The sequence below is a fragment of the Elephantulus edwardii genome, unplaced genomic scaffold, assembly GCF_000299155.1.
Source record: "Elephantulus edwardii isolate Elephantulus edwardi_28Jun2011 unplaced genomic scaffold, EleEdw1.0 scaffold00022, whole genome shotgun sequence".
Classification (NCBI taxonomy): domain Eukaryota; kingdom Metazoa; phylum Chordata; class Mammalia; order Macroscelidea; family Macroscelididae; genus Elephantulus; species Elephantulus edwardii.
Genome location: NW_006399772.1, coordinates 1,279,771 through 1,305,090, shown reverse-complemented (window position 1 = coordinate 1,305,090; position 25,320 = coordinate 1,279,771). Strand labels below are relative to the sequence as shown.

The following is a 25,320-nucleotide window of genomic DNA, read 5'->3' as shown; positions in this document are numbered from 1 at the left end:
TCTAATCCTAATACAACATTGATTTTCATAAAACCCAGCTTCTCATGCTTTGTTCAGCATTACAGATTGAATAGGTGGAGAATAGAGGGAGAACAGGTACTTCGCTGGTACACACCCTTCTGGAGGCTTAACCATGTAATTAATGTTCCCTTACTCTCTTTGGACAGCAACTTCTTGGTCTAGTATGGGGTTTGCCCAATCATAATCTTCAATTTTCTTGCATGTGATGTTAGTGATAATTTCCACATTCTGCTACAACAGAAAGAAATATGAATCTTTTCCAGTTCGTTGGCCAGACAGCTCTTCTCCAAATATCTTGGCACAGACTGGTGAGCACCACCAGGGCTGCATCTATTGTTGAAATATGCCAACTGATATCCCATCAATTTCTGGGGCCTTATTGTTTTGCCAATGCCTTAGGTGCAGCTTAAACTTCTTCCTTCATTACAATTGATTCTTGATCATGTGCTAATCAATTGTTTTTGGTACAGTGTCCATTTCTTCCATCTTTTGATGCTTCCAGTTAGAACTACTAATTGTGTTAATCGTAATGATAGCCCTTACTCAAGTATATCCCGTTAGAATCAGTGTAGAAATATGTTCCAAAGGAATTTCAATAGACTTTTAGGGAATAGAATTCTTAAGAAATAGATCTTGCTGAGTTATCTCTGGCTGAACTCAAACTTCCAATATAAGTGGTCCATGTTAACCTTCAGTCTTTTGTTTTGTAATAGGTAGTCCATGTTAACCATTCACACCACTCAGTCCTGTTACCATCCTTGCATGTTTCCTCTTGCTCATTTTTCTATTAAAATATAAATTATTTAATGAAGTATCTTCAATACAATCAGCATCTGATAGCATCATAGTTAAGATTCATGTTTGCCTGATTCCAAATACTGGGGAAAAAGTCCCCAAAGGGGTCAAAACTGGCACTGTTTTATGCCATCAAGTCTCCTGGGACTCACTGTGACCCCATGTACAAACACCCTAAAGCCTGCTCTAACCTGTGCCAATCTCATTGCTTCTGACACACGAATCAATCCATCTCATAGAGGGTCTTCCTCTCCTGTCCTTCTACCCTCCCAAGCATGGCATCCCCATCCAAAGATTGATTGGTCCTTCCTTGCAACATGTCCAAAATATGTCAGATGAAGCTTCAGAATCCTTGCCTCCAAGGAGCAGCCTGGTTTAACCCTTTCTAAGCCAACCTGTTTGTTCTCTTAGCTGTCAATGGAATGTTTAGTACTCTTCTCCAACACCACAGCTCAAAGGCATCAATTCTATCATTCCTCGTCATTGTCCAGCTCTCTGATTCATAGCAAGTGATTTGCAAAGACCATGGCCTATATCAGGCACATCTTACTCTCCAGGATGGCATCATTAGTTTTCAGTACGTTAGAGAGGTCTTTAACAACAGACTTTCCCATTGCAATGTGTCTTCATTTCCTGGATGCTAGTATAAAGAGTGACTGTGTGGAGTCAAGTAAACCAAAGCTATTAACAATCTCAATCTCCGCTTGTCTATCATGATGCTACTAACTGGCTCAGTGGTGAGAATCTTTTTTGTTGAGCCTTGATCCATATTGAAGGCTACAGTCCTTGACCTTCTGCAGCAAGCACTTCAAGTCCTCAGTTTCAGCAAGCAGGGTTGTCTCATCTACATAATGCAGATTGTTAATGAGGCTTCCTCCCATCCTAATGCTACATTTATGTCCTGCGTATAGATTGAAAAAGAGATGGGGATAGGACCAATCCCTGGCATACATCCTTTCCCAATTTTGAACCATGCAGTGTTACCTTGCTCTATTCTGATGACTGCCTCCTGGTCCAAGTATAGGTTTTGCATTAGCACAATCAAGTGTTCTGGGATTCCCAATCTTCTCAGAGTTAGCTACAGTTTATTGTAATCCACACAGTCACACCTTTGCATAATCAATATAACACAGATTGGCATTCCTCTGGTATTCCCTGCTTTTAGCCAAGATCCATCTAACAATAGCTATAATATCCCTAGTACCACGACCTCTTCTAAACGCAGCCTGCCCTGCACTTCTGGGTTTTCTCTCTTGATGTGCTGTTCCAGTTGTTTTTAGATAATCTTCAGCAGAATCTTGCTTGCATGTGAATTTTGTCTGTAATTCTAATAAAATATGTACTATTACAAAGAAATCACAATTCTTCGAAATAATGGATAGAGACTCATTTTAAAGACAAATTTTGAAGTACTGTGCTCTGAAATGCTTGCAGCACCTTGCTGCCTTATTATTCAAGGTGTGTACTTTTACTAAAAGTCAAACACTGGACTGCGGATTTTATTCAGCTCGGTGCTTTCCGGGTCTTGTGCCAAGCTACTCAGGGATTGTTGTCTGTGGGATTGAATACTTAACAGCTGCGTCAGGTAATGTAAATTTGATTCTTTGGACTGCTCTTGGGAAAGTGTGACATTTTCTTCCCCAGAGAGTCAGAGGATTCGGACGGCAATGGGCTACTGGTTTAAAAACGATCCAAGTAAGTCCAGGGTCAACTTGGGCTTCTAGTGGGCCTGCACGTTTTCTGAAATCCATTTATCTATTGGTTTTAATATTAGCTTTATAGGTTAAATATCCTCACTCTATGCTTAATGTCTTGAAAATAGATCCTGTCTGAAGTTTTATGTTAGTATGCTATTTCTGGACTGTCACATTGGAGTCTGTCTGAGGACTTGTGTGTACGAGAAAATATTCAGACCAATACAGCTTAAATACAGTGAACAAAATGAAATTCTTAATAAAAATAGAAATTAAATGATCCATCAAGCTACCTTTTAAATAATGCAATAAATGAAGAGGTCACCATTATAAAGGAATCACTTTTTAATTTACCTAAAATCCTAGAAGGTTATTATTTTAAAACAAAATGTATAAATGAGGTTTACATAAGGCTGTTTCTAGTTTATTGATTAAAAGGTCTGCAATTGAGAAGAGAAAACCCTTCCAAATACAGCTAAAGTATTTTATGACTTATTAAGTTTTAAACATGTCAGCAAAAATCACTGCAAAGAGTAAGTATTGCTTGAGGAGGAAAAGCGTGTGTTCCTTTTCCAGTTCTGACACAGCTCACATGAGAAAGGCCTCATTGTCTTTCATTTGCAGAGAAGAGACTGCACAAGCAACTAGTGATAAGGACTAGCTTAAATATGACCTGATGAACTATATACTTCTGCCTGTGATTGGGTTACTTTATTTCAAGGTTGACGTGGACGCTTTTATCCTGCTGGCCTGCCTGAGAGATGACAGCTTAGCCTTCTGAATATTTTGTCTGCATGGTTCTGAGAATTTCTGTGTCCCTACCCCCTACCCCTGCCCCAAATATAAAGCCTTCTATTTGGAATAACTAGAAATAGTGACTTTGTTTTACAATGCCTTAGGTATATGCTTTCTTTATATTACAGAATCATACTAATAGTTGTATTTTGGCTGAATAAGTTTAAGGGCTTTGGGGTGTGTGTTTGTACAGGAATTTTTCAACACTTACAAAACTGCTCAGTTGAGAGCATTCAAGTTAGAACAATAGGCTATTTCCCTTATTTTAGGTCTTTTATCATCCTTGATGATTGACAGGGTCTCCAACTGTTGCTGGAGACAATATTTGTCTCACAGCACTTCAGATTAGTACTACACAGAACAGTAGGTTTCATTTAAACTTCTTGTTTCATAAATGAAAACGTAACAGGGAAGTGAGACTGGGAATGTTTTCTCCCAATTTACCCCTTCCCCCTAACCCCAGTTCAGCATCTGGAATAATGATTGTGAGTAAACTTGAATTTATCAGGGGAAGCTCAGTTAGTTCCCTTTGTCTCTCTGACCTGTGACTTACTTGGATGGTGAAATAACCAAAAGGGGGAGAAAAAAAAGGAAAAGTACTGCTGAGAGTCTTATATAGGTAATAGGTCCTTGCCAGACCAGTAAAAATAGACCCTTTTGAGTCTTAGTGTGTGTGCTCATTTCTTTTCTCTCTTTTTTCTTCCTCCTTCCTCTGGCAATAAACTACATACAGGGATCTGACGCTAAAGCAATTTTTTTAAAGCATATTTAAACTCACACACTTGCTGTAATGAGGCTTGTAGTGTAGGACTTTCTGCTGGATATTATCTGAGCCGACAAAGAAGTTTCTGCTCAAATGTTGGAACACTTGACTCAGATTGAAAACCATGTTTTGTCCTTTTTAAAGGTAAGTGACATTTTAAAAAAATGTAAAATAGATCAAAAAATCTTCTTTCTCCAAAACCATGACAAATGTCACCACTATATAAGTACCCTACTATTATACTCTGTTAATAGCATAGACCTGTTAATAGCATAACTCTTTAAAAATCAGTATTTTTCAAGTCAATCTCTCTGCACACAGTATTAAAACTCTGCTAGTTACTAGTGTCTTTTCAATTTATGATTAAAATCATGTTCTCTGTCATTTAAAATTTACAGTCTAGTTCAGATTATTGTAAACTTTTCATGCTTCATTTTTTTTTGCTTTTTTTGCTTTTGCTTCATGATTTTTAACTTACCGTGTGATCAATATTAGAGGTTTAGTTTAGATCTACCTTTCATGCCAATATGCTTCATAGTATGCAACTGCTAATTATTAGAATAATTGAGTAATTATAAACTGAATTGCACAATGTTTTGTAAGATTGACTTTTATGTGGTTAATGCAATGCCTGTTTTGAATAGGTTCTTAAGTACTTGAACTAACTAAAGATACTGCTATTGATGCTGGAATTGTTGGCTAAGTCTAAATAAAAATCCTCAATTTGAATAATAATTTAAATCAAGGATTTTTATTTAAATAATAAGTATTTTAAATAAAGTTATTAAAGAAAAATACTGACTCAAACAAGTAGTGTAACATATAGTAGCAGAATAAAAACCACAGATTAATAGTGTATGATATTTTAGATGCTTGTAAATTGAGACATTACAATTCTCATTAATTATGAAATGATGCTACTGAGTTTATAGAATAAGGTATTCTGCAGAAAGTAACTGAAAGGCCCATTTTAATTCAAGCTGATAAATTCATTAAAATGTAGATAGCATAAATTCTCTGGAGCAAATATCAGCAGTCTCTAGAATTATCAACATATATGATTGTTTCCATAAGATTTTTAAAGTTTATAGTCTTTTTCTATATTGTTGTAATACAATTAAGCAACATATTTAAAATTTAAAAGAAAACATTAAGTATTCATTCCATAATAAAATTGAGCTTTGTTATCTAGTGGTGTCATTGGTCTATATGAAAAATATTTATTGAATTTTGTTCTACATTTTCATACTCTGTCCAGGATTTGGATGAAGTCCTGGTTACACTAGTTCGTAGTGGTAGCCTAGCACCATCTACTTGTCCAACATGTCAGATGAGTGAAACCTGCAGTTTACTTGGGCCATTAGCCCTTTGATCTAATTGTTCCCTTGAGTCTTTGCCCTTGACGTGATTGGTTTTCTGTTTAATATTCATGTTCACTGTGTTTTATATATTTACATAATAGGCATAGATCAATAGTAACTCATTATATAAAATACAACATATATGAATGATTGTGAAACACAATGTAAATGAAAGGTTGCATAAAACACAATTCATAGAAATATTGTTATTCAATATTGTATAAGACCATTATTGTAGAATGAGTATAAGGATCCAGGGGCAGTGGGAAAGGCTGGAAGCAGAGGGATGTGGATGTTCAGGGGTAGGGGCATTAATCATTGGGTTGTACAATTTGATGGGTGGGAGTGAGGGAAATGGAAAGAATTTGTTCAAATTTGTATTTGAATTTTGTAAATTAGTTGAAAAGAGAAAATATATGTAAAAAATAAAAACAAACAAAAAAGTATTGTTAGTCACCAAAAGAGTTGAATCCAGAGAATAAGTACAATACATGAGCATTGGAAAAGAGTTTAGCACTGAGGAGTACTATAATTGTACTGGAGTACTTGAACACAGTGTACTCAATTTTTTAAATTTACTTAGGAAGTTATAATTGCCACTCTTATTGAGGCTTTGCCTACTTAAATTTTTTTCTCAAGAAACAATTTTCTGATTCAAAATTATTATGAAACTTTTAGTTCATTAATATACGGCTAAACTCTATTTCTAGGTTTAAAAACTCATGTTCTAAGTATCTTGGAAATAATATTCCTCAATGTAACATTGCACATTTACTACTTTAAAATAATGATTGTATTGAGGTGAAATATTTTAATATATGGTGGCCTAATTTTATTTACTCTTTCCCTTTGTCCCAGTTCAGCATCTGGAATAACGAACATGCAGAAAACATAATAGGGTGTCTACACAAGTCACTTCCCTTTGTTTCTCTGGCCTTGGACTTACTTGGATGTAGTAATAACAAAACAAAACAAAGCACTGTTAATTATTTCAGATATAGGTAATGGGTCCTTACCTGATCATATGTCAAGATGCATTCTTTTTATCACTCATAACTTTGTATAGTGTACCCATTTTGGGGGAAAAATGAGTCACAGAACTAAAATGTGCAGAATTGAATCTAAATCACGCAAGCCCGTATCTTAATCACTAACACTATTTTACCCTTGAATAAAAAGTTGTAGGGCTCTTGTTAGGATTCATCAGAGCTTCATAAGAATAGTTCTGAATAATTCTACATGACTGTAAAAGAATCATTAAAGTAGCAGCAATGCCTGATTCTTAAAACTCTGAAAGAAATGGAAAAAATGCAAATAAGTGGTAGCTTTCATAAGGAGAGAGGTTGAAGATATCAGTTTTTTTAAACTTCCCTGAAAACCTTTTGGATTTCATAGGGATCACTTAGCCCAGGTAAAGTGTGTCCAGAGGACGAACAGTCAACTGGGTCTTTTTCTTAGACAGTAATAGATATCCGCCCGCCCTCCCCCAATATTCCTTAGATACTGAAAAGTTTAAAACAGATGATTGTACTTCTCAAGTGGAGTCTTAAAATAGTGATCTAATGACCTCTGTTTCCAAATGATGAAACATATCCAGCTGGAAATGATTGGTTGCACCCATTTAAACCAGCTCAAATTCTAATCCACATCTTTTTAATGTTTAGGTTTAATGAACACACTTTACTATGATAGAGTAAGGGTATGAAAATTTTTGAAGGCTAACATCACTCATGTTCAGTCTATCGTTGGCAACTTCACAAATTGGATAGGATGGGAAGAAGCTAGTATACTCATTAGGCGAATAACACTTGTGTTTCTATGCAGAGTGACTATTGGTTCACAGTACATAGAACAGCAGAATGTTAATCCTTATTTAGCAATAGCAGTGACTGTTTAAAATGTGGAGATTGCATTTTAATATGCTTTGCAATTGCATTTTGAAAAAAATGAGTGTGCATAGGGTGGAAAATACAGGTAGTTGATATGGTCTTTCCTAGTGACAAGCCGAATGAAGGCTTATGGATAAAAAGGGTATGTTAGATACCAGCTTATCAGTCAGAAAATATGAAGGCAATGGTCTGGATCTTTACCTCTGGGCCAGATGGCCTTTTCTGGGTGGAGTTTCCTTGGGAATTCAGCTTTCTCCATACTAGGGAGTAATTATAGGTTCTCTGGGAATTTGCTCTGATGTCCTGTCCTATTGGACAGGCTTCTTATACTCAGCCTACAGAAGGCTTGGTAAAAACCTCAGTGTCTCAGTTCCTACCAATGCAAGTTCAGTGGAAGGGTATAATGTTCAAAAGATCAGATTAGAAACACTCTGTGGATCCGACCACAAAGAAAAAGAAAACATCCCAAGGGAATTGGAGACTTACAAATTCTACTGGAATAATATTTAGAATTTATAATCTATGAGGATAGACAGCTGATGTAGCTATATGTGCAAGAAGGGTATGTATTTGTGCTTTCGATTTGCACTTTGTTTCCTTTTCTTCCTGTACAATTTTCAATAATTTCTTTCCTGTACCTCTGCCTTCTAAGTTTAAGGGTTGTTGGTTGGTTTTTTGGTTTGTTTCTGTTTTTGTTTTAAATCAGGCAGTAAACTATTACATATATCACTGGCTTTGGATAACAATTTGAGTAGAATATTACTCACAAAATAAGAAAAAATCAAACTACCTATTTTAATTCATAAACATCTATGTGTATTAAGGAAATAATATGTGAATTCTGTCTTCTTTAAAAAGGTAAATTAGAAGGAAGACATTTTTCTTTGAAGATAAATATAGGTGGAAGAGTTCTTCAGTAGAATATATTGTGTAATCCGAATTTTTCTTTTAAGTACTTTGGACATGTCTCGAAAAACATACTCACTTTTACCTCAGGTTAAGAAAGCTAATTATGGTTTTGTAGTAAGCAGCATAAGATTAGAGTATTATTATAATAACAGTCTATAATTATTCATAGTGATGATACACTGAAATAAAAATGAATAATAGCAATAATAATAGTACCTGTTCTTAGGAAAATTATATTAGAAAATGATATCAAGATGAGAGAAATTAACTAGTTGTAGGAAAGCTCAACTATTCTCTTAAATGAATTAATCAAGCATTATTTGTAACTGATTCAGCTGTATCTGGACACTTCTGTTTTCTGATGAACTTGACTCAATAGCAGTGGGTTGTGTGCAATCTTATTTTGGTATTGCTTCCTTATTTCTACACATGTCACTGTTTTCAAAAGGAGGCATTGAAGAATGTATGCTACTCCCTGGCTTCTCCAGAAGACATTCTTAGGACTTCCTGCCCTTCATAGAAATCCACTCCTATAGAATATGTTGTGTGGTGTGCCATCGAGTCAGAACCAACCCATAACTGAGCCCCCAGCAAGTTTTCAGAAGCAGCAAATTGCATGGAAGGAGATTGTCTATCCTCTTGCAGAGCTGGTGGATTTGAACTGTGCATTTAGGATTGTAATAGTTTCTTACAACTAGGCCACCAGAGATTCTGCTTAGAGTGCATATTGTTGTTCTTGTTGATTGCCTTGAGTCAAGCAGGACTCATTTTTTTATTAAATTTTATTAGTTTCAATGAACACTCACAGGGATTCTGGGCTTTCACTGCTTCATTGCCGCACCATTCTCTCCACCCTCCTCCCCAGTTTGTTCTTCTTCCCCGCCATCCGAATGTCTGTTTTAATTGTCCAATTGCCACAGTGCTTGTCAAAGTCAGCTCTGATTAATCTCCTTTGTCAGTGTGTCCTTTGCCATTCCCTATCACTCTTCCCTGAGAGAAACTTCACCCTGAGTCATAAGGAAAAGGGGATGGCGTATTCTCTTAGCTACTTCCTGCTGAAAAGGGACGCTGTGGGTTTCAGGGTGAAGATCTTCTCTCACTACTCTAAAGGGCCCCTTTGGCAGTAGGAAACACATAGACTATTATGGAGATTGATTTTGGAATTTAGATGCACTGTTATTAATTGTGCTTAGCCGTACAATATCCTTGAAGATGTATCATGGTGGGGTTGCAACCTAGAAGACACAAATTTAACAAGTTATAAGTACATGAGTCAAAAGTTATGGAAAAGTAAAAGAAAAGATTCTTTCATTGTTTTACAAACCCTCCCCCAGACCCCTCCACCATGTAGCCATCACTCTAGACTCCTGTGATGACAGAAATACCTAGTCACATATCTCTTTTAAACAGTTTTCTCCCTCTGTTTCAGTGCAGTATATATTATTGAACCCATCTTACTCAGTCTCTCCCCAGCCCCGAGGTTAGTCCCATTCTACAACAGTGGCATCATGTAATATTTGTCCTTTTGTGACTGGGATATTTCACTCAGCATAATGTTCTCCAGAGTCAACCATTCTGAATAATGCATGAGTTCCTTGTTTTTTAATGCAGCATAGTATTCCATTGTGTGACTATACCACAGCTTCTCTAGCCATTCGTTTGTTGATGGGCACTTAGCGCCATACTGCTTTCCACAGGGGTTGCACCATTTTACACTCCCACCAACAGTGAATCAGGGTTCCAGTTTCTCCACAACCTCGCCAGCATTTGTTGCTTGCTGTTCTGTTAAATTTTGCTATTTTGACTGGTCGAGCAGGACTCATAACGATCCTGTGAACAAAAGACCTGAAGCCTTTCTCTAACTATCAAGTTTATGGAATTTCTGGAGGCGTCTTCTTTAGGAAGTAGATGCCACTGATAATCTGGGGGGCGGGATGGGGAGGGAAGAAAGCCGGATTGTGACATAAAATCGTACTATTTTAAAAGCCACAGATATGTAATTTTTCAATCATTCATGTCCCATATTTCAGTTAGAGGAGCAAAGGACATGAATGCCATTTTTTTAAACTGAGGACTATATGATAGTACAACTAGAATCCTCAAAGGAGAGGATGGTAAAAGTTTGTATTGCTCATATTTTGAGGAGAAACCAGTTCTTAGAAAGAGATGACATGCTGTTAAAAGGTAGAAGAAGACTACGACCTTCAGTGAGGTGAATTGCCACAGTGACTGCAAAAATACACTCAAGCATGGCAAAGAGCGTGAGGATAGTGCAAGAAAGGGCAAGTTCAGTTCTGTTGATGAGTTAGGGTTGACTCGAAGGCTCCTACCAACAAGACTGAAAGTGAATCTGATTCAAGCAGTGATCTTTTCAATCACTTGTTATGCTTCAGAAAGCTGTACAATGACTAAAGATGGCAGAAGAAGAATTGATCCCTTTGAGCTGTGGTCTTGGAGAATACAGAATATCCCATGGACTACCAAGAAAAAATATATCATGAACAAAGTGCAACCAAAGGTGCTCCTTGGAGCCAAAGATTTTGAAGCTATCTTATGTTTTACATGTTTTGGGTATGTTAGGAAGTGCTATTCCTTGGAAAAGCACATCAAGCTTGAAAAAGTGGAGGGTCAGGAAAAGAAGACCCTCAGTGTGATGGACTGATACACTGTAACAATGGTTCAAGTATGTTGGAGGTGAATAGTACGGGTCAGGGTTCATAGGGCCGACTGCTATGAGTGCTAGTTCACTCAACAGTGCCTAATGCCTAATGACAACGCCAACAAAATATATAGAATATAAATTTTTCAAAAACGATCCGAATGAAGTTGTAATTTTCATAGATTCATGACAAAACCAAAAAGGATTGGAAGAATTATTTTTTTCTGAGAAATTGTTTTGTTTCTGTGAGATCTAAGTCTTTATTTTATTTGTTCCTAAAGAAAAATACATAAAATACTTGTTAACATACACACTTATGTGCTGCTGAGTTAACTAAACTCACAGTGACCCTATGAATAGTGATTCTCCATCTCTGACACATATGGGCCTCACTGCCGCAGTCTGTCAGCCTATCTCATCCACAGTCTTCCTCTTTTGGACTAACCCTCCACCCTTCTCAGCATAATGTTCTTCCCTAAGGACTAGTCCCTCCTGGTGACATGTCCAAAGTACGTGAAATGGAGCTTTAAAATCCTTGTCACCAAGGAGCAAACTGATTTCGTCCTCTCCAGGACAGACCTCTTTGTTCTCTTAACAGTTCATACTTACTTGGTATTTCTGAGAAAATATCAGTACTTAAGGATCTTCTGGGCAGGGTGTGGATAGCTGTGTTTGGGTGGAGAAGCCAGATAGAGGGTGAAGATGCACTTAGGCATCTCAGGGTGAGTAAAAGCCTGTGCAGGGTGAGAGTACAGGGCCATGGTCTACCTAGATAAAGTTTTAATATCTTAAACTCCTGCAGAAAGAAAACAGAATTTTGAAGAAATAGTCTATATAGTAATAGGTATGATTCCTGGTTCATAATTTAAAGCAAGAAAGGAGAGAAGGGTCCAGGAAGCCTCTTTGCTAAAGAAAAGTATTTGTTTATTTATAACTGGCAAAATAATCTGTTTCAGTTGGGTGTTTTCTTTGTACTTTGATCTTTTTGTACTGATATTTAAGCTTCTGTTTTATAATCTTCTTTCTAGTGACAGAACCAGACCTCTTGGAAACCACACCAACCAGACCTAAGAGATTCAAAGAAGTACTGAACCTTCATTTGTCCCCTGAACTAGAAAAAAAATGGGCTGTAATCGGAACTGCGGACTTATTACTGGAGCTGTCATTGGTGCAGTCCTGGCTGTGTTTGGAGGCATTCTAATGCCAGTTGGAGATATGATTATTCAGAAGACAATTAAAAAGGTAGACCGTTTTTAAAAGATACTTCTTGCCTTTCTGCTTCATCCTGTCTTCTATCTTTCACTTTGAATGCCATTTTTACACTTCTTAAGTTGTAATTGTTTTATATTCAGTATTAGAGTATATACAATGAAGAGTATTTTGTGCAAGTACATTATAAAAACAAGCATTTTGGCAGATATTGAAGAAATTATAAGTCATTGCCATGCATAATCTTGGTCTGGTAACTTTCTCCACTGTTTTGGATATAACTATTTATGGTTGTAGTAACTCTTGGTTATCTCATGATAATAGGTTATTTCCTGTTTATGAAATTTTACATTTGCCCCTTAGAAAATATACTCTGAAATAAGTTTTAACATTTACTTGATAATATGCTAGAAATTGACTGTAGTTTTGCATAAAACTTGATTGAGTATATTAATTTGGTTCATGTTATGTGAATGCTTTTGCATAAGCAAACTAGAATCTCCCATCTTAGCTACTAATGAACTTCACACTCAATTGCCAGAAAAGCTAACTGATGAGAAGACAGGATCAGAAAAGCAAACTCAAATAGCTTTAGGATTTATACAGGCAAAGAGTAAAAATAGTCAGGTTGCCAAGAATACAACGATGGTGAACTTGAGAGTTTGCACCCTCCCTAAATGCATGTTGGTTCAGAGCTCCACGCATGACTGAGTTCTAGCTTCAGCTCTCAGCCTGGTTAGCATGCTAATGGGCTAGACAAAGGATTAATAAGCATTTCCCATGTACGGAACAATAAGAATTAAGTTGTAAAGTGGATTAGGTCTAACACTGTCAAGACCATTACCTGTATCCTCCATCTCTGCTTAACATCTTGTTCTTTCTAGGAGTGCAAACATACACTGTTTTAGTTCACTGAAACATTGATTTCCAGAATTAATTTCAAACTAGTTAGTGATAAGAAGTTATCAATATTATCAATTATCATGGATTTAAAGTACTGCTATTCTAGATATTAAAATTTCTTGCTGTATTATTGGGTTTTTTTTTTCCTTCAGAGTATTTTAAGATATTCCTAAGTGCAATTAGGATATCAAAAGATAAGCGACACTGGACAAATCTGCTGTCAAGGACCTCATTAAAATGCTTAAAAAGCCAGGATGTCAGTTGAAAGACTAAGGTACACCTGACACAAGCCATGGGGTTTCAGTTGCTTCCTATCTGAAAGCTGGACAATGACTAAGGAAGACCAAAGAAAAATCATGCTTCTAAATTGTGGTATTTGACAGACTATTTCATGAGCTATGAAATAAAGTCTGTCTGGGAGGAAGTGCAATGAGAGAAGGATGGTAAGATTTAATTTCACATGGTTTCAATATATTGGCACCAGTCCTTGGAAAATTACATTATCTTAGGAACAGCAGAGGAGCAAGAAAAGATGACCTTCAATGAGAAATTGATACAATGGCTCAGACTTGATGGTGATTGATGCAGAACAGATCATCCAAGATGCTGGGCTGTGCGAGGAGGAATGTGGCATCAGGATTGGTGAAAGAGGAGTCATCAACAACCTGCATTATGCAGATGACACAACCCTGCTTGCTGAAACTGAGGAGGACCTCATGCACTTGCTGCAGGCTCAATATCAAGAAAACAAAGATTCTCACCACTGGACCAATTGGCAGCATCAGTATGGATGGTGAAGAGACTGAGATAGTAAGTTTTAGTTTGCTTAGCTCCACAGACAACGCTCTTCATACCAGCAGCTAGGAAATCAAGAGACAAATTGCATTGGGAAAGTCAGCTTTGAGGGACCTCTCAAGAGTACTAAAGAGCAACGACATCAGGCTGGAGAGCCTGATCTGAGCTATAGTCTTTGCAATTATGTGCTATGCATCAGAGAGTTGGAGAGTGACTAGGGATGATAGATAATTGTCTTTGAGCTGTGGTGCTGGAGTGTTGAATGTACCATGGACTGCTAGGAGAACAAACAGGTTTGTCCTGCAGAGGGTGAAACCAGAATGCTCCTTGGAGTCAAGGCATGTTTCACAGAGGGACTGGTCGTTGGAGAGGGACATCATGCTTGGGAAAGTGGAGGAGAGGAAGATCCTTGGAGATGAATCGATTCTATGACTGGGATGGTAGGAATGAATGTGTCGGAAATAGCGAGGTTGGCACAGGATAGAGCGGTGTTTAGGTCTCTTGAACGTTGAGTTGCAAGCTACTTGATGGCAAATAACAAGTTCATAAAATTTAATTCTGAGAAAAATTAGATTTTTTAACATTAAAATAATGTAATGTAAAAGTTATTTACAAAAAACTTTTACCGACTTGGGGAAAAAAGACTTTATGCTGAAGAGATCTGGAATTTTTGAAGGCTGAAGAATTTTGCAATATTATCAGTGCTGATTGTTATGGGTAAAAAAAATGAGACTAAATTACTTGGAGAAGAAAAATGCTAGATATTGTGACAAGAGCATTCGGTAACAGGAGATGAACAATCTACAAATGCAAAATGGGCTTAGATTTAGGAAGCTTTGAACATCAGGCAGAAGTGTACTGTGTTTGTACTTAATACATTTCTGAGTATGTACGAAACATTAGTGTCATTTCTCTACACCTATTCAGTCTGTATGAAGGAAGATTCATCAACAGTCTGCATTATACACAAGACACAGCCTTGCTTGTAGAATGTGAGGAGGACGTGAAATCCTTGCTGCAGAAGATCCAAGACTACAGTCTTGAATAGCAGAAAACAAACTTCTTTACTACTGGACCAATAGGAAACATGCTGATAGTTGGATAAATGATTGCAACTGTCAAGATTTGGATAACTTACTTGAATCCACAACCAACACCCTTGGTATGAACATTTAGTAGCTCAGATGTATTGCTTTGGGCAAGTCTGCTGTCAGAGACCTCTCAAACACTGAAGAGCAATGATGTCAGATTGATTCAGGGAATAGTCTTTTTAATTGCTGTTATACAGCTGAGATCTGAATAATGACTAAGGATGTCATAGTATTGAATATCCCAATGCTGGGCAATGAATAAAGATGACAGAAGAAGAAATGAAAGAGTTGAGGTGTTGGAAGAGTCCTGAATATCCCATGAACTGCAAAAGAACAATCAGATGTCTAGGAAAAGATGCATACAGAGTGCTCCTCGCAGACAGGCTTCATCTCGTATTATATACATTCTTAAGGAAGGGATATCATGCTTGAAAAGGTCTACTAGCATCAGTGAAGAGAAATACACCCCCCCCCCCCAATTACTGCATGGGCTCAAGATTTTTTAGAGATGATGTTAGAAGAAAGGATAGGATTCACAGGGTCACTGTGAGTTGTACTCAACCCAATGACAACAACAATGAAATTATCAAAAAAACATGGTGTTGTTAGGAAAGATTATTCCTTGGAGAGGGGCATGATGCTTGGAGAGGTGAAAGGTCAGGAAGAGGAAGAAAGAGGAATCAAAGGAAAAAATCTTCAATGAGATGTATTGATTTAGTGTCAAAGATAATAAGGACAGAACAGGATAGGACAGAATTCAGATCTACTGTTCATTGGATCACTATGAGTCATCCTCGACTCAACGACACTTAGCAACAGCAGTCATCAAAGAAAGAGCATTCATTTAGTGCTTATTAAGAGCTTAAAAAAAAAGCTTCATGTCTTCCATATCTTAGCTGGTAGAGTGGAATACTGTAGTTAATCAAGCTCAAAGGAGACATTTGGAGCTCTTGTGGCCCTAGTGGATAAGAAGTTGCCCTACCAATCCAAGGGCAAGTAGCTGTTCCACAGAGAAAGATGGGCAATCTCTTCTGAAAGTTGATTCAAATTCCAAAGTACATAACAATCATAAGATCTTGCAATCATCATCACAAATATCTATTATGAGTATAAATACTATTAGCTTACACATTATATAAGCTTAAGATATGCTGAATAATTTATCCAGTACAAATAGAAGTAACTATCTACATTAACACAGTCAGACTATATGACACATAGCCTTGTACACTCACACCCTGCTTTGCAGTGGAAAGAGTTGGAAAATGAGGGAATAAAATACAGAGAAACAAGAAAAAGTAATACACAGTTGATCAAATTTAAGGAAGACTTGTTGTTGTTGTTGTTAGGTGCTGTCGAGTCACAGGCGACTCATAGCGACCCTATGAAGGAGAGTCCTCAATGTTTGGGTGTCTCTCATCCTCTCTTCAGGTTCACAGGGTTTCTGGAGGCAAGCTATTAGGAAGTGGATGCCAATCCTCCTTCCAAGCTTAAGGAAGACTTAAGACTCCTTAGTACAAGGAGTAATCCTGATTAGGGTGCTTTGGTGGCTTAGTGGTAAGGAGTTGCAATGCCAACCCAAAGGTATGCAGTTTGAATTCACCAGCTGCTCACCAATCCACCAATCTCCTCACTTAAAGGTAACAGCCTCTGACAACTTGTTGGTAGTTCAACTCGGTTTTGACTTGATGGTACCCACCAACAACCCTGACTAAAATGGTAATTGTTGTGTGCCGTTGAGTTGTATAACACTCGTAGCTGAGCCTCTTTTCGATGATTCCAACCATCTGGTCTTGGGGTTGGCAGTGCAACTCCTTACCACTGGACCACCAGAGCTTCTGAAAAATATAAGAAATCAAGCAGATAAAGAAAGAATCCTTGATAATGTTGTGAAATATCAGTTAGGATGGAGGAAATAAAGAAAAAAGATAAGGGTGGAAAGAACTGGATGCAAGTGTCTGATTGTGCAACTAATAGGAATGTTTACCTAAGTGAAGAAAAGTCTGTTTTGTTTAGAAAAAAAAGTTTATATACAGTTTGATCCCATTGTCAACCTGTATTTCAAAGGTCAGGGCTCAAACAGATTTGATCGTTGCTACAAAAAATAGACAAATGATGGATTTGCAAGGAGATAGAAAAACAGATGTTTAAGATTTATTAATAATGCCAATAGCAAGAAGACAGGAGGTTAAAACAATTTTGTCAGAAGAAAATAAAATAAGAAAGTTAATAGGCTAGTACTCACAGAAAATAAGATTCTCAGGAACATATGAAGGCTTTAACATTTGTGAAACACAACTTTGAAGTCCTGTAATGTCACAAGATAAGCTATCTTTTGTAAATGGAGCCTGGAGCATTGACCTTTATCTAAAGTTCTTTGGTAGTTTCTGTATTAGTGGCAACTCTTGCCATTGATTTTTAGTCTGTCTAATACGATTGCATAAATCAGCTGCTTCCACAAAAGTCTACTACTTGTCAAAAATACTGGTAAGAAACTGTCAAGGTAAAACCCATGAAATTTAAAAAGCCCGTAGAGTTTGTAGTTTAGAAATGAACAGCAAAGACACCAAAACACAGATGTAGAAATAAAATATATGGGCTAAGTGAAACCATTTCAAATAACAGTTTTACTCTCTCAGAACAATTATTGTTAATGTGCTAAAATTCACTGAATGTTGTGCATATGATTACGTGGGGGAAAATTTTGAACACAGGAAAAATTGTTCTGTTTAGGACCAGTGTTTAGTGCATGACCAAGGAGATGAGAGAATATAGGTTGCTTTTTAAAATTTTGTTTTTCTTTAATGGACTATAAATGTATATATGGAAGAAATGGAAATATTGCTATAAGACTGGTTTGGGAAACAAAATATACTAGGCATATCCCTTCAATGAATAAAAAATATCTGCATTATAACAAGTAAAAATCATTGCCATGGAGTAGGAATCAACTGATAATTGACCCTCCAATGGTTTTCAGAATCTGTAAGCCATATAGGAGAAGATTAGTTTTTTTCCTGAGGAGAATTGAGTGGATTTGAACTGGCTGGCTTTGGTTTGTCAGTGCAACTCCTTACCCATTATGCATCTGAAAAGCTAGGCAATGAGTAAGGATAACAGAAGAATAACTGCATTTGAATTGTGCTGGGAGAAGAGTGAACATTCCATAAGCTACCAAAATAGCAAATAAGTCTATCTGGGAGGAAAGGCATTCATGGTACTTAAATGCAAAGATGATGAAACTTGGTCTCCCATACTTGGACATTGTCATGAGGGGCCAGTACTTGGAAAAAGACATCATGCTTGACAAGGTCAGCGAAAGAGAAGACTCAGCAAGATGCATTAACAAATGACTGTAACAACAGCCTTCATTGAAAGAAAAAAACAAACAAACAAACAAAAAAAAACAGCCTTCATTGTCAGATGATGAGGTTAGGATAGGGCAAAGTTCAGATCTGTTATTCACAAGATCACTGTGAGTCATAGGCAATTCTATGTTAGCTAACAACAACAACAAGCCCAGTAATAGTATGTAAATTTTCTTATCTAAAATGTACTAACTTTGCTCTAAGTGCTCACAGCCTACAAAGCCACATATATTCACTAAACCATAGAAAATTACCAATAGTTACAAAACATATACACATATTATACATGTATAAAGTCTCTTTTTACATGGATCTAGTGGGTATTTCATTCTGCAGAGAAAACTCTATTACAGTTAGTTCTCTTTTAATGGCATAAAAAGTTCTTGAGTTCTTCGAAAGAACTGATGGAAAATATGGACCTTGAGGTATACATGCTAAATAATGTGCTTGTATGTGAGAGAATATTGTGGTTTGTGTGTGTATATTCACATGTATTTGAAATATCTTTGAAAGGCCAAGTAACATACAGTTTCAAAACCCTCATAAAAAAGGAATTTTAGATTTATAGGATAATCTGAATATTCAGACTATCTCATGGCTTGTCAAAAGAACAAAAAGATATTTCTTAGAGGAATTGTAGCCACAGTGTTCCTTAGAAGCAAGGGTGGTAAAACTTTTCCCCACGAAGTTTTTATGATTATAAATATTGTCAGAGGAAACCAGTTGTTGGAAAAGACATGCTGGGGAAGATGATCATGCTGGGGGTGGGGGGGGATGACATCACGCTAGGAGAAGAGGAAATTCTTCAAGGACATGGAGATGGATTGACACAGTTAATACAACAGTGGGTTTGAGTTTGGGAATGAAGTTGCCACAAGGGAGGGCAAGGTTCAGATCTGTTGTGTTCAAAGAGTCACTAGAAGTCACACTTAATTCAATGGCACCTATGTGTGACAACAACAAATGGAACTATTTGGCTTGATAATGTGGCATTAGTATGTTTAGAGGAAATAATTGGTTGTTAAAAGAAAACAGTAAGGGTTCTGTCATGATTTTAGCAACAGTAATAAACCCAGTGTAAACGGATTGCAACAGCAAAGGATTGAACTAGTACATTATAACTTGGCACCTAGTGCTTCCCTTGTACTCCTCCTTAAGCAATAGACAAAATACCCTACAGATAAGAAATTTAATTGGACATCTGTCAACATAGAGCAAAGGATGAAGTAAGATGACAGGGAAGAAAAGGCAATATAATTATGATGCAGAGTGTAAGGGTCAGATACTAAGATTCTCATGATTCTGCTACTCTTTCCATGGTTTATACCTGGCTTATGTATCTAGTTTTTCAGAGCTCTGTTCTAGAAGTTGTGATAAGATCCAATGATCTTTCCTGATCTGTCCTGTGAATTAGTTTGCAGATGAAGAAAATAATAGCTTGGGTTGTTTTTTGCATTCATGGGTTTTTCTGTGAATAGTTTTCTTCCTCTTTCCTCTGAGGTACACTGGAGTTCTTCATTTGGTCATGCTCCAAGGTATTTAACTGGAAATACTGCCCGGTACAGAGTCAACTTTGTTTGTACTGGTTAGTATAGCTCTAGAGATACCCAGTTCCCAGGGAAAGGAAAGCAATTAAGAGACTCTCTGTGGTAACCCTTTCATGTCTCTGATACTGAAATCCACCTCTAAAGAGTGTGACACCACTGATTTTCAGTGTGTTCCCCAAAGGGGTAATTGGAAGACTTCTTAACGTTGTCTTTCTCTTTTTCACAGGAAGTTGTCCTTGAGGAAGGTACAATTGCTTTTAAAAATTGGGTTAAAACAGGCACTGAAGTTTACAGACAGTTTTGGATCTTTGACGTGCAAAATCCACAGGAAGTGATAGTTAACAGCTCTAACATTAAGGTTGTTCAAAGAGGTCCCTACACATACAGGTGAGTAAATAAACCCACATAGCTAAGTGATCCTTCTTGTGAGTGTGTGTGCGATATATAGAAATATATATATTTCTACAAAGGAGTTCTATTTAATGAATTACTGCCTTTTGAAAGCCACCGAAGGTCAGCTATCGGTCAGTTCTGACTCCATGGTACACAAGAACATATGTATGTGCGGACGCTCATGCACAGGTGTGTGCTTGCACACACACACACACACACACTCACACTCGTAGATATACCTCAAATATATCTGTCTAATAATATGCATTTGGTGCTGTTAATTGATAGTAAAGTCCATTTCCTTTCTCTTTATACTATCTACTAATCTACTAGCAATGACTATTTGGATATATTTTATGCATGTGGCTATAAAGCATAGGCTACTCGACAGCACTTAACAATATATAAAAAGCTGTGATGCAATCCCATCAGCTGTTCCCCAGGGGAAGGATGAGCAATCTCCTCCAGTGTCATTTACTGCCTCTGAAAACATGCTGGAGGGTCAGTTATGGGTTGGTTGCAACTTGGCAGCACAAAGAGGGGGAAAAGCAAAGAAAAAAAACCCAACCTTACTATATATATACTCACTGCCATTGGGTTTAAAATGACTCATAACTGACCCACCAGCGGGTTTCCAGAAGCTGTAAGTCTGCAAATGACACAGGAAGAGATTGTCCATCTTTCTCCAGAAAGTGGGTTAGAACCTCCTGACTTAAGTAATAATACACACACATCATACATGTATCTCTTCATAAATCTAAAAGTAGAACCACTTTTTCAGTAATTGTTAGTAAACATTGTGTAGAAAACATATATGGAATGTATTAATCACTAACATCAAATAACTGTACCACATTTAATAAGTAACAAGCTCTGGTTGTTTTGGTCATATGGCACCACATAGCCAGACATTTGTCAAGGAAGGCATCATCTTCATTGTCAATATATCTTTCCAAAAGATTACTATAGCTATGATAAGCAGCCATGGAAATGTAAAGCTTCTGTAATAAGCCAAGCATGATTATAAAAGAGGAGAACTTGATAGCTAATTGAGTAGAAGGACAGGGAATGATCCTTCCAGTTGGAGAACTCTTGTTTTGTTGTTTGTTTAGACAGTCCTTAGGTCAGTTTTAAGGGCATTAATTAGGTGGGAGACACACACACACACACACACACACACACACACAGTTGGACTTTGTGCTCTCCTGGTACCAAACACCTTCATACACAAGGTCATTGCTGGTAGGTGCTGTTGAGTATGCTCTAACACACAGCAGTCCTCTGTGCAACCAAATGAAACACACACGATAGGTGGTGGCAAAAGTAAATGATATTTTTGGTGTAAGACAGAGTGCATGTTGGAGTGTTCATACCCTTGATCTACTTGGAAAGAATTGGTGGGTGATGAAAAAAGAGAAAAAAAAGATTTACAGCCAAAGTTTATAAACAATTCCCTCTTCCTGGTATAACAATTGTTAATAACAAATATTAATAGGCTGGAAGATCTCCATCTATTAAGCTATGACAACTTTTCCATAAATTAAATCTCACATCTGAAAGAAATTGGAAGTATAGGTGATTTCTCTTCTCAAACAGAACTGTACATCTGGCCCAAGGCTGTTAATGTGAATTAAAGTGAGGACTTGTGTCAACTTATGAAATCATTGCATTTGAGACAGTGATCATATTCCAGCTGATTTAAATTTTCTATGAAAAGTCTGTTTCTTATATCCAATATTCTTATATCCAAATTATCTTCTATCCAATATAGATATATACAGAATATTCTATATGAAACAATGTTAACTTACTTTGCTTAAGAGAAATAAAAAAGAGCACTTTGGGGGCAAAATCTAGGATAAATTACTCACCTTGACTCACCAGTCCTTTTAACTATCTAGTTTAAAACAAAAAACAAAATATACTGTAATTATGTAGTTCTTTTAAAGCGCTTTCTAAACAAAGGATTGTTTTAGGAATCTTCTCTTAGAGAGTGCCATCTCCTGATATATTGTTGTAAACACACTTTAGTAAGCTAGAATTTGGAGCCCAATTATTTTATTCTTGTTTCAACGTGCAAACTGGATATATATAAATATCTGTGCAATGTGAAATCGCCTGTTTGAGATGCTATTTCATCTCATAGGCTTTACTGCCTCTGAAAACTTGCTGGAGGGTCAGTGGTGAATCTCTGAATCTCTTTCAACTGGATGGTACTTAACAAAAGAATTAATTGTCCTGCCTTTCTTTGAAGTTAATATTAGGGATCAAAGAAACTAAAATCTTATGGAATTATATTTTTAAAATAGCTTGGCTAATGTTGAATTTTTTTTAAAAAAACCCATAAACCATTAATGCATTTTTCAAAATACTTATTAGTATAATCCACTATTGTTCTTAGTTGGTAAGTCGAGTAAGATCCATAGCGACCCTATGAACAACAGATCTGAATCCAGTCCTATCTTGTGCCATCCTCATACTTCCTGAAATACTAGAGCCCATTGCAGCAATCATTGTCTCAATCTACCTATTTGAGGGTCTTTCTCTCTCTGGCTGACCCTCTGCCTTTCTGAGCATTATGTCCTTTTCCAAGGAATAGCTCTCCTAGCAACATCCCCAAAGTATGTGAGGTAAAGCTTTATCTTCTTTGCCTCCAAAGAGCACACTAGCTGTACCAGAATTCACGATGTACCTGAATTTTTTTTCTCTAATTTCAATTCCAACATGTGATAATGGTGCTTTGATTCGTTTCAGTGAATATTCTTTACTCATCAGTGGCATTGTGTGTTAACTATTGACATACTAACGAAAAGGTCAGTAGTTTAAACCCACCAGTTAGCCACAGTGAGGATTTATAGCCATCAACAAACCATGGGCCAGTTCCTCTTGCCTTATTGGGTCACCATGAGTTAGAACCCACTTTACTGAAAAATGTCCATTATTATCAAGTTGGAAATGACTCACCTAATTTGAAAACAGCAGGTTTCAGACACAGAAATGGATAGACGATTTTATACAGACAACTTCACCAGAGTTCCCTTTTATATTCCGTTGTTACGTTGTCATTAAGTTGAAACTGACTCATAGCTGACCCTTTAGCTGGTTTTCAGAGGCTGTAAATCATTTGGGAGTTGATTGCCCATCTTTTCACCAGGAGCAGTTTTTGGGTTCAAATCGCTTACCACTGGGTTGTCAATGCAACTCTCTATTGTAACTGGACCACTAGGGCTCCATTGTTATGTAGACTGCGACTCATACTAACGATGTACACATCCGAAACTTACCCTCCTCACCACCTTTATTGAATTGAGCCTTTGTTACATAATGTCCACTCATTTTGTTGAGGACCTTCCTCTCCTATGCTGACTTGACACCTTTCCACACATGGTGTCTTTCTCAAAGTTGTTTCTCCTAATAACTTGCCCAAAATTTATGAGAAGTTTCACTATGTTTGCTTATCTTTAATTCTTATTTAGTAGTTGACAGGCTGTATACATTTTTTCCAAATATTAAACTGTGTTGCTCTTTAATACTTTTTCCTGTTTAAATCTCACTACTGTCTCCTTTTAGCAAAAAGTATTTGAAGGAATGCAGCACTGTTTTTGATCTTGTTTATCTATGACTTTCTCTGTTCCCTAGTCTCATTATATAATCATAAACACAGTGAGATGGTTTCCAAAATGTCATGCTCTTTCTCTCATCCTGTACTTTTTACTTGTTACCTCTCCATAGAGTCACTATGAGTCATAGTCTTCTGGAGGATACATTACAACAATGTAATGTAAAACACTTACATGGTATTTCTACCAAAATATATCTTGACCACACTAACCCTAACTTTGTATCTATTTGTTTACCAACGGTCTAGGGTTAGGGTTAGGCACAGAATATATTTGTCATCAATTATTCCAATTCTTCTCTTGCAAATACTAATAAAGCGCCAGCATTGACTTATTGACTGGAAACCATTTAGCATAATATATTGCACAGTCTATCTAATAAAGTATATTTGTGGAATGATTGAAAGAATGACGTTTGTGACAATAATTGTGATTTGTAATTTCTGTTTGCCAGAGTTCGTTATCTAGGAAAGGATAATATAACTCATGATACTGAAAACCACACAGTCTCTTTTGTTCAGCCCCAAGGGGCCATCTTTGAACCTTCATTGTCGAATGGAACAGAGAATGACACTTTCACGGTTCTCAACTTGGCTGTAGCAGTGAGTAGACAACAACTATATTTAAATAATCTATAATTGAACTCTATCAGAGTCATAGGTTTTTTAATATTTTTCCAAAATGACTTATGTAGTTATTGTGAATGGACTTATGGTCATTTGCAGAGATGGCAAGATCATTTAATAAACAACTGAATGCTATGTAAAACCAGTGAGGACAATGTATTTTGGTAGATTTTTTTTAGGTAGAAAAATGCAATCTATGTATTAGCACACCTACAATTTTTGTAACTGGCCATATTTGGTAATTTTTTTCTAATGGCATTTGGAAAGAATTTCTTAATTCTAAATTCTAGTATTTACTTTTTTGGTAAAATTTGATAGTTTCATCCACAGATCTGTGTGGTTAAACCAAAGGCTGGTAATTGGAATTGACTCAGGGCTTATGGGAAACTCCTCACATGTGGTATACAGCCTTTGAAAGCCCACTGCAGGGTCTGCTCTGAGTAGGTTTGGGTTTTGTTTTTTTAAATTGAGATTTTAACAAGTTTATAGAGAACTAGAGTTCCATTCATTAATTGTTGCACTTTTTCCTCCCTGCCCACCCTCACCCCCAGTTCACTTTTTTGGGGGAGGGAATTATTTCATTGTTGTACAATCCCCTTCTCTCAGTGCACTTCACTATGCAGCTCTTATTCTGGATTGCTGTCATGTAGATAATTCTTAGTCATAAATTCCTTTTAAGTAGTTCTATTCCTCATCTGTTTCAACACAGTGTACATTATTTATGTGAGATTTTACTATTGCATTGGTGACTAATACATGATTTTTGTGGTTTTTTGTTTTTTTGTAGGCTGCTCCCCACCTCTATCCAAATTCATTTGTTCAGGTATTACTCAATTCAATTATCAAAAAGTCAAAATCTACAATGTTCCAAAGAAGGACTGT

The 25,320-nt window shown here is 36.8% G+C and overlaps 1 protein-coding gene across 1 annotated transcript in view; it reads left to right on the top strand.

Moving 5' to 3' along the window:
• Positions 1–12,008: 12,008 nt before the first annotated feature.
• The window catches only part of LOC102858298 (platelet glycoprotein 4-like), a 34,982-nt gene continuing 21,670 nt past the window's right edge, over positions 12,009–25,320 (top strand). The window contains exons 1-4 of the mRNA XM_006882676.1: positions 12,009–12,128; positions 20,026–20,186; positions 24,267–24,414; positions 25,226–25,309. Of these exons, the coding sequence (XP_006882738.1) occupies positions 12,009–12,128; positions 20,026–20,186; positions 24,267–24,414; positions 25,226–25,309 (513 nt within the window). The remainder of the gene's footprint in view (positions 12,129–20,025; positions 20,187–24,266; positions 24,415–25,225; positions 25,310–25,320) is intronic.